The sequence below is a fragment of the Aegilops tauschii genome, chromosome 2, assembly GCF_002575655.3.
Source record: "Aegilops tauschii subsp. strangulata cultivar AL8/78 chromosome 2, Aet v6.0, whole genome shotgun sequence".
NCBI lineage: Eukaryota > Viridiplantae > Streptophyta > Magnoliopsida > Poales > Poaceae > Aegilops > Aegilops tauschii.
In genome coordinates this window covers 646,539,167-646,549,479 of record NC_053036.3, presented here as the reverse complement: position 1 = coordinate 646,549,479, position 10,313 = coordinate 646,539,167, and the positions used below count along the sequence as shown (strand labels likewise).

Below are 10,313 nucleotides of genomic sequence, written 5' to 3'. Positions count from 1 at the left end.
AAAAAAGCACCCGTGGGCATAATCATTGTCGGCATCCATCATCATCGAAGACATAAGCTTTTGCCCGGAAACGCCCACGACTGCCTCGCAAGCACTGAAAAAGGTTCGGACATGGTAAACAACCCACATGGCAGCATCAAATCCAAATAACAGCTATCGAGTGGAGAGGAAGCATTCTTCGACAATCCCTCAAAGGAGGAGAAAGATGCCCTTGAGCGCCATCATCGCCGGCATCGACCCTCGTCGAAGACTAAGCTTTCGCCGGAGCCTTGAGCCTTTCCACCTATCAAGCCCCATGTAGGGAGCCCAGTCGCTGACAACCAGTAAAGTAGAGCGTCGACTCCATCCGCAACTGCATCTGTGAACCAAAACCACGCATATAAGAGGAAACCGGCACCATCACCGCTTCACCCATGTAACTCAGTTCAAGCCTCCGACACTCAGCAAAGTGTATACCAGATCAAAATAAGTAAAAATGTTTGCCAAGTGCCGCCTGGCTGACACTAGGCAAACATGAATAGTACTAATGGATTATGCTTGAGTGTCACATAAAAAAACACTAGGCAAACGAGGTCACACCGTCACCCCGCTGTCATCTGCGCCAAGCAAGGACACATGTTGGTGCGTTTGCCCAGTGCCCTATCTTTGCCGAGTGGTTTTGAGGTGACACTCGGCATGGGCACATGTTTTTGGTTCACTTGAGTGTTTTCCACCACACTCGTTTTAGGGCGCCATTCGCTGAGTGCCTGACAGAAAATAGTTGACAAAGAACTGGGCACTCGGCAAACTTGTCGATTCTGATAGTGAATCTAGGTGAGTCACCGGTGTTGCGGCGATGCGCCAGTCGGAGGGAAGGTGCTGGGAGAATGGAGGAGACACCTTTGTTTACATAAAACCATGTTTTGATCACCAGAAGGCCTCGATCATGTAAACAACCCTTTGCTTGCATCACATGACATGGTTGTCAGAATTTAAGCATGAATTATAAGGATTAGCTGCAGTTCAGATGCGCACAACTAACCCTGCAATTTGGCACAACTAACTTTTTTATTTGGCCATATAGACGGATTGGAATTGTTACTGCAAGCAGGCGACGGCGACGTCGCCCCGCGGTGGCATGATTTAAAGATGAAGGGGCCGGCCCTTACGCGGCCGCGTGATTTATAAGCCAGATGTAAGCCGAGTATATATGAAGGGTACTTGACTTACCAGGGAGGCAAAACCTTTTTCTCTTTAAAAAATAAAAATGTGAAATATAAGCCGAGTACAAAGGGAGCGTACTCGGCTTATATTAACGGCCGTCACGCTAGCCGTTAGGTGCGTCGATGACGGCCATGTGGCAAAACCCTTTTTCGAGCCCTGACTGTAAGCCGAGGGCCGTTTTGCATCTAAGGCGAGTGTTTGTTCGTACGTCAAGAACTTTTTTTTTGTCTGACTCAGCTTATTTGGATGTAAACCGAATCTCCTTTTGTTGCAGTGAGTTTTTCATTCCATTATCTGCTTATGTGGATGTAAGCCAAGCACCCATGTTTTGATAATCGGCTTACCGACATATACACAACAACAGATACACGGCACCATGTGATTTTCCTGTAGTGTGCGGTGCTTCAGTCAAGCACTTTGAAGTCTCCATTTCTGTAACATCAATTCCTGTAACTACGCTAAGTATGTTTTTCAAAGTTCGAAGCAATAAAGGCACCCCGGAGTGTACACGTACACTTATTATCAAGCTTTAACACCTGTCTAAATCAAAATATATTATAATGGCTGCCTTAAAAGGTCAAGCAAAGTCTAATCTTGCAAGCAACTGCATTGAGAATAATCTCACAAGTAATGTCTTGACAGGAAGTATGTTGCAACTTGTGGACTACGCGGTCCACTCTCTAATTTATCTATCTTTTTCGTGGTGCCGCTCATAACGTATAATGAGGCTAGAGGATAAGAATTTATTTATAGACTTCATTTACAAATGTTTTATTATTTTCACCTGTTTTTGGAAAATTTTGTATGACTCTTGAGCAATGTAACCAACCGCGATCAGACATGCCAGTTTTTCAAGTGATCGAGTCTAAATATACTAGTCCCTAGCACATACATGTGAGTCATGTGCCACGACTAAATTGTATGTGTGAGATCAACTTGCAATCTTAATCATGTGGGTCAAATGCAGAGCTGATCCTCCAAAACAAACCTAGCTCTTCCACCCTCTGATGTCCTGAAAAAAAATGCATACGTACATATAAAATTCCAGTAGAGTCCCCCTATCAATTCCTCTGCAGTATTTCAGCACACTCCTTTTGGGCACCTCGAGTATTACTTCCTCGAGTGAAATTCCACATTAATCATTCCCCGTCACAAACATTAATAATATGAATAATTTCACATTAAGTTAAATAAATAATAATCATGTTGAATAAATGTTTAAAGCCATATAAATATCCAACAAAGTACACACATGAGATTTATTTGCAAGACGCGAAACACTTGTGAATTCGCAGATTTATTTACACATCACTATATTTGAATTTGACACAGGGAAACAAAAATACAGAAAAATCACCATGCTTGTCACTAGACCGGAACCGGCGGTACCTGTTTATCTCAGATCTTCGTCGTCCTGAGATGATTGTGCCCGTGCGAATCGATGAAAAAACGATCTTCATCATATATATATGATTAGAGGGAGCATTGATTTTACATCTTTGGTTTAGCTCTTTCATCCAAGGAGTAGAAGGTCGCCGTATCATGATCCTCCGGGATGGCCATGATGAGGTCGACGCCACCACTGGCCGTACACGACGGCAAGAAGATCATGAGGCCCTCATTGGGCAGGTCCGGCGTGACGAACGCGGAGGGCGGCCCAGTGCCGAGGTCAATCTGGTTGAACCTGAAACCCAGGCTGCTGTCCACCTCCAGGTCCGGACAGAACATTGTGCCGTTGGCCGCCGCCGTCGCTGCGAGCTCCTCGCCGTTGGCGTCCGCTAAGCTACCGAAGTCCACGAACGACTGGATGTAGTCGGCGTCCACGCGGGCGATGGCGTCGCGGATGGCCTCCACCACACCGCGGTAGGTCCAGCCCAGGACATCCCGGGCCTGAAGCCTCGGGAATGCCCAGAGCACCATGTTCCCAAAGAAGTCCGGCGGCGCAGGAGGGTTGGCCCTGGCCCGGCAGTTCACGGCCACCCTCACCTGCGTGAACTCCTCGGGCTTCAGGCCGCGCGCCGCCGTGATCTTCTTCCACGCGTGCGCGAGCAGGCACTGGAACGTGCTACATCGGATTCCCACGCGGGCCTTGAGCTCGGCGATGAATTCCGCCGTAAAGCGCACCGTTACGTTCTTGATGTTGGAGGACATGGGATCAGAGACGACAGGGTACGACCTGCTGCCTTGTCCCTTGAACTCGGTGGACCTGTGGTCGAACACCGGCGTCGGCACAGCCCGAGGAACGGCGGTCGCGCCGCGATCGAGGAAAGGGGACGGGGCGGTGAAGTTCCAGCCTTGGCGTACCGCGCTAGCCCATGTGGAGAGGAAGGTGCTAACGGAGTAGCCGTCGGCGGCCTGGTGGTGGCTGCTGAAGCCGATCGCGAGGCCGCCGCACTTGTACCGGTTGAGCTGTATCTGTAGAAGGGCCGCCCCGATGCTCTCCTATATTTTATGTCCCGAGAGTCAGTTAGCATCCAGAATGCGTAGAGCCCATACATCTGTAGATGGTTAATTACCTCCGGCGGCGGCACTGCAGGGTACAGCCCATCGGTGTCGGTGACGAAACTGCCATCAGTGACCGCGCTCGCCAGATCGACGGGGACGGCGGCCTCTACGACAAGCACGCCCTCGTTGTTGACGTGGATGAAACGCCTGCCCCGGTGATCGACGGCGAGGCGTCCAGCCAGGTGCGGGTACACCGCGACGGCCCTGCGTAGGCCCTCCGTGAGGGCATCGTTGGACGGAGTCGGTGCGGGGTACACGAGGATGAGGGGGACAAAGATGTCCAAGGTGGCACGGTCGAAGAGGGTCAGCGGGACCATCTCGCCGGCAAGAGGGTGAGGCGTGGAGTAGGCCGGCTTCAGCATGGTGCTGCTCGATACCTCCATTTCGACCTAGACACGCACGTACCAGCGTTGCGCCGGGCATCACAGCATGTAGTGGTGTGTATATGAACACATTGGCCATTTCATCATCCTTTGAAAACTTATATGTCCACGTCCCTTTCTCGTTTACCAAACCGACGAGAAAACCAGATTTAGCAGTTCCCGGTTGGAGAGGGCGTCTCTCTGGGCAGCAGCTGGTCCAACAGGGAGGCTTCCAAGTCCCCAGCAAAGCCATCGAACGGACAGAGAGCCACCACCGGAACTCACCCACCACTCCAAGTCTCCAAAGTGGCCGCCAACGCAGACCGGAGCCGCCGCCATCAGCAACCCGCGCTGGGCAGGGAGGCGAAGCGGGCGGGCGGGCGGCGGCCTACGACTACGAGGCCGACCCGCGCTGGGCGGACTACTGGTCCAACGTCCTCGTGCCGCCGCACCCCACTTCCGGCGCAAGTTCTACCAGCGCTTCGTCGTAAGTACCACATATCTCTGCAGTTGGTGACCATCTGTTCGTGTGCTGCACAAGAGCACGTACGTATGTTTCTTGTGGTTTCAACTTTCAATGATCGATAAATTAAATGGAATTGCTATTTCGCATTTAAATGTAATACACTTACCTCACATCTAAACTTCACACCGTTCGATCTACCGTTGCTTGTTTGCTCAAGTCCCCAGCAAAGCCATCCACCCTGCTCTTTTGCATTTGCTTACAACATATACAGTCGGACTCCCTAAATAATAAGTGTCACGTGTCAGATGCGCGGCACTCCGGCTTTGACGTTTCTTTGATGGCAATTCTAGTCACGCGCAAATTCCATTTACTCATGACACGTTTCTGTCAAAAATAAACTGAAGCATGAAAGCTGTGATGTCTGCTAACTAAAGTTATCATCTTCGTGTAACTAAACTTATCATAAAAAACGTTCGGGACTGCCATATGCTCGTACAAGACGTATGACACTTATTAGGTTCCTTGATTAATTAGCTCAAAAGAAAAAATAGACCCGCTCGGGCTGAAGCCAAATCCCGTCAAAGGCGCTGCTCGCACCTACCTCACAGGTCACGCGTCTCCTTTCAGGTTCTTCTTTTTTGTTAGATGACTCGCGCGTCTCCTTTCAACCGAGCCGAAACTCTTTTTTTTTTCTTTTATTTATGACGATGAGTCGATGACACACCAATGCTCCAAATTTTTTTTACTCGCGAGGGTGGTGTGGACCGCGTGCGCCCACCGTTGCTTGAAGCGCCGTTCCTCGAGATGAAGATAGGCGACGGCCTTCTCAAAAGTCGGCGTGGCGAGGAGTGTGAGGTTGGAGGCGGCGTTCGTCGAGGTGCCAACGTGTGGCGCTCGTGTTGAGGGCGATGACTCGGGGCTTGACGCCTGGTCCCACCTGCACCTTGTGTTGATGATGTAGTTGGCGCTGCTGGATCATGCAGCCGCCTCTGGATGTTGTTCATCTGCTCTTGGAGCTGGCGAAATACTCGCCGCAGGTCTTCATCACGTGGGGCAGGTGCTTCATGGCGAAGGATGGAAAACCTGTTGTCGTTGGGGAGAGACTGTCCATCGACCGTTGAAGTGTGGAGCCATGGCGCCCATGCCCCCCTTCGAGTATCTTCAAGGTTGATAGAGACTGTAGGGCCCGGTAGAACAGGCTCCTTGCGTGAACACCGCTTCCAGAACTCCTTCATAATGGCCCGCCTCACTAGCTGCTTGATCTTGGTTGGCTCGTACGCCCAGTCGTCGGGGAACAATTCATATGAAGGGGCCAGGGTGCTCCGGTAAGTGAACACTTTGTCCGCCAGGTCCTTTGCTCTGAGGGACCAATACTCCTCCGGCCCCGTGCTCTGAGCGATGCAGGATGTAATCTGTTGGTGAAGTAATCGTACCTTGCGATACTTCCTCCTGTAGTTTCGGAGAGGATGCGGGCTTTCGGACAAACGAGCATTCGCCATAAGCATCCGCAAGTTATGGGAGATGGCTTCCAGGCCCCCGAGCAAATCGACCTCAGTGCGCTGTGGTGTTGGCCGTGACGGCTCCGAGCGTGAAGTTGGGGTAAGGGTGTGATGGGACGCCGCTCCTGCCCGCCTGTTAGCAGCCTTGGCGCAAAGGCGTTGGGCAGCCTCCACGTCTCCTTTCATATCTGCCTTTGTTGACTCCTTCAACAGGGCACGTGCCTCGAGCATTAGCTCGCGGCGCTCCTTCTTCGCCTTGGCGGCCTCGCGCCTTTGCCCCTTCTTCGACTGCACAGTTTGAACTACGCACAATCTTGAGCTTCGTGCATGTAGACCTCGTCACTGAGCTCGATGACGATCATGGCTGGCATTGATCCAAACTGAAGCACCGATGGCTCCGAGTTGCTTCCGTGCGAGAGTCCACCTGCCGGAAAAGGGATCTCGATCAACGGAAGTCCTCACCGATGCCTTGTCATGCAGGATGCTATGTGGATTGGGAGACGGGCGAAGACAATTCAGACGACCACAGCGAAGCAAAGATGAAAGGAGAACCTGGTCCCACCGGGCGTGCCAATTTGTTTGACACGGGAAAAATCTCTAGGACTCCGGGAGAAGGGAAGGGTAGTGTATTTCTCTCTTGCGTTGGGAAAGGGAAAAGTAAATATGCAGGCGTGCCAGTGTACCGTAGTACACAAAGAAAAAGGTACAGGAAATGAGTATTTCATTAATCTCAGTGGAGAAATGAAATTACAAGATCCCGTAAACAAAAAGTGCACTCCATGGCCTACTAGCGCGGCCAGCCTGACTGTGGCGATTGCGGTCTCCTAGTTTCCGGGGCCTGGGAAGGCTCCGGGATAATTACTCCCGCGGGTTGCTCCGCGGGATACCTCTGATTGAGCTGTGTGGTCGTCATCGCCGTCTTCGCTTCGCGTTCTCCATGCAGGATGAAGGTGATCTGTGTGTGGGCGGCGGCAGAGCCCGTGTCCTCCTCGATGCACGCGCCGCAAGTAGCGTGGCCTTTGCGGTGGCCACGCCCGCCCTCGCCGTCGTGCCTCGTCGGTCTTGGCGGCGTTGGAGTATTTGTTATCGGGGTGACATGGGTCGCGCTCGGAGCGGACTTCTTGACAACCAATAGCTTTGTCGGGTATGCAAGGTACTCCTTGCGGGAGTAATGGTTTGGGGAGACTGGCGTCACTGCAAAAACTGACGCACGCTCACATTGGCGTGGCTGGTGTGGTTGGCACCTCGTCCCAGCTAGACGCTGAGTATTCGGCGGTCCGCCACTCTTCGCCAACTGTGGAAAGGTGGCCTTGTAGAGGCCGTGTCGCCTTGGGTTGGTCCTACGCGAAAGGGCGACCTGTACGCCGGCGACGCCATGGACCTGTCCGCCATAATGGGTGCGCCTCTCGAAGGAGGGAACAGTCTTGGGCTGCATCATTGTGAGCTGCAGTTCCGCCACGTCGTCTTCTCCGAGAAGCAAGACACCAGACTTGTGCACCACAATTGAAACACCATGGACCTGTGCACCACAATCGAAACACCATGGACCTGTGCATCGGAGAGACCTGTTCGCCATCGACTTGTCTCGGGCTACGTCGCCGAGAGCTCCGGTTCGGCTACGGCATCTCCTCTGGGAAGCAAGACACCAGACATGTGCATCGCGATCGGAACGCCGTGGACCTGTGCACCGGAGAGACCTGTTCGCCATCGACTTGTCTCGGGCTGTGTCGTTGGCGAGCTCTGGTTCCGCCACACCGTCTCCTTGAAGAGAGTGGCGCAAAACCTATACGCCGGTGTCTCCATCACCATGAACCTGTTCATCGTAGCTCTGTTCGTTGCAATCTGTGCGTAAGGACTTGTGCATCGCGACCTGGACTTCATGACCTGTTCATCAAGGACCTGCGTACCAAGACATGAAGGCCGGTCTCGGGCTGCGCCGTTGGGGAGCTCCGGTTGCTCCCGAGTCGGAGGAGGCATGCGAACATGATGGGTTTGTTGGTGAAGAGTGGAAGGAGACATGTCACAAGTACATCGCGCCGGCGCCGTCTCCGTGCCCTAGTCAAGGCCCTCCTTTGTGTGGATGGACAGCTCCTCCACCATGACCGTGTTCTGTATGCATGCATGGAGGATAAGAGATAATTAGTTGATAATTTCACCTGCCGGGAAGATCAACTTGTCGTCCATGGCCATCTGGTCGTCAAGTCGGCCGACCTCCGCCGTGCGTCTTCTGGCTTCGGGTGCGTGGAACCACCAAGCGCCTCGGCCAGATGAAACCGCGCCCAGCTCCGGCGGCTCCTATGACTTCTCCTCCGCCGGTGTTTGTTGCGTTGTGTGGGTGAGATGGAGTGGATGGATGCGTGCTACGTGATGGATGGATGCGGCAGCCTGGGTGGTTCTCCTCCCTCTGGTCGTGCGTGAACACCTCGAATGCCCTTGTGCCCGTGTATTTATAGGTAGGATGTAGACACCCCGGCGGCCACGGTGTAGTTGGAACCTCCCGATACTTGTGCTACTTGATTCTATCGGATCAGGCTTTTCTGTTTTGATCTCCAGAGCGCCGATGCTTATCTCTTGTTCTTCCTTCTTTGACGTGCACTGTAAAACAAACAAAAAAGAAAAAGAAAATATCCACATGAATTTTAATGTAAGATCAATGACATAGAATTTAGATGTGCAATACTTTATAGCACATCTAGATGTGCTTTAGCCAAACTGAACAAACTAATGACACGTATGTACCTGTATGTAGATAGACTCTGATGCCATTTAAACAGAACTCTTATGTCCTCCGGTCTGTCTTTTTACTGCGCAGGTATTCCAGTACGTATGCGTGGTTGCCGGCCGGTACACGGATATTCAGAGAGATATGTATACGTACTTGCCGGCCGGTATACGGGTATTCGGGTACGTACTTATACATACTGGCTGCCGTGTCCCTAATACTCACTTCATTCCAAAATATAGTGTGTCTGTATTTTTTGAGATTCAACTTTGATCATGAATTTAACCAACGAGACTGACTGTAACAGAAGAAAAAAATTATATAATTAAAACTTCTTTTGAATACGAATTCACTGGTATAATTTTTATTCCCGCTGCAGTCGGTCTTATTAGTTAATTTATAGTCAAAGTTAAAGCACGAGAATAAAGAAAGCGCTATATTTTAGAACGGAGCGATTATGGGATATGTATGAACCCCTCAGCTAGAGAGCCTATGCAGGCCCCGGGCCCCCGAAACGGAGGGGCCCCCACCCAGGGATGTGTGTGTACGTAGGCCTGCTATGGCATGGACTGAAAAATGTATATGCTGGCCCATGTTACTGGGTACACACTATAATAATGCATGTCCAGTTTTGCGGAGAAGATAGGAGCGATCGTGGACCGAGTCTGCGGATAACAGCGCATCAGTTATGACCTCGTGGAAGCACGCACGGGGCCCGATGACGGCGGCTGCCACAGGATGCTTCGCTGCCTTTTCTCCTCGCCGGTCACGCCGCAGCCTCGCCCCGATCGTTGTCTTCTCCTTTTAGGCGCCATGACCGCGAGAAATAGTTGAACCGGCAGGCGACGAGGGATGCCAATCGCGCATACAGCTACCACAACTTCAGCCAAAGATGCCCATCACTGGTCCCTCCGCCAAAAGATTAGAAGCTGATTCTTGAACAGTTTTTTTTTTATTTTAGAAAAGGAGGATGACCCCCGGCCTCTGCATCTGGGCGATGCATACGGCCATTTTATTAATTATTCTCACAAGACCTTATAAAGCCTTACAACAGCAAGACTAAAGCCACCATCTAAGCAACAACTGTCGCTACACCTATCCAATTGATTAAGGGGCGCAGATAGTCTGGCCCTAATACCGAACAGACATCGCAGCCAAACCTAAGCATCTAAGACCTGAGGTCCCAACCAGGACGCCTGCCGGGTATGGGGCACCTACCAGTCCGGCGCACTCCTCAACCAGGACGCCTGCCGGGTATGAGGCCGCCGCAGCCACCTGCCACCAATCCATCTTCAGAGCTGTACTGTTGCATGTACCGTGCCAGATCTCTCTGCCATCGACGCCACCACGACGCCCGACAGCGTCGTCCTCCTGCGCGAGTCTATCCTCCCACAACGAACTCCGAATCTGCACTACGCCACGCCGTCAAGATCCGTCGCCATCAGTGTGTAGGATGAAGCACCGCTCCACCAAAGAATTCGTCCTCTTGTCCCTCGATCACGTGCGTACCTCCAAAAATGACGCCCTCAAGGGAGGAACGACACCAGAGCGCCGCC

At 52.0% G+C, this 10,313-nt stretch overlaps 1 protein-coding gene across 1 annotated transcript; it reads right to left on the bottom strand.

Moving 5' to 3' along the window:
- Positions 1 to 2,227: 2,227 nt before the first annotated feature.
- Positions 2,228 to 4,117, bottom strand: LOC109759511 (tryptamine benzoyltransferase 1-like). The gene is made up of 2 exons (XM_020318334.3): positions 3,720 to 4,117; positions 2,228 to 3,645 (listed from the first exon to the last, which is right to left on the bottom strand). The coding sequence occupies exons 1-2, from the start codon at positions 4,089 to 4,091 to the stop codon at positions 2,695 to 2,697; spliced, it is 1,323 nt and encodes a 440-aa protein (XP_020173923.1). The 5' UTR covers positions 4,092 to 4,117; the 3' UTR covers positions 2,228 to 2,694.
- Positions 4,118 to 10,313: the final 6,196 nt, after the last annotated feature.

Bases quoted from the DNA above. Each gene is read 5' to 3' on its own strand.
- LOC109759511 (XM_020318334.3), bottom strand. From the start codon at position 4,091: ATGGAGGTATCGAGCAGCACCATGCTGAAGCCGGCCTACTCCACGCCT. The intron at 3,646-3,719 runs GTAATTAACCAT...CATAAAATATAG, and splicing joins CTGCAGTGCCGCCGCCGGAG to GAGAGCATCGGGGCGGCCCT.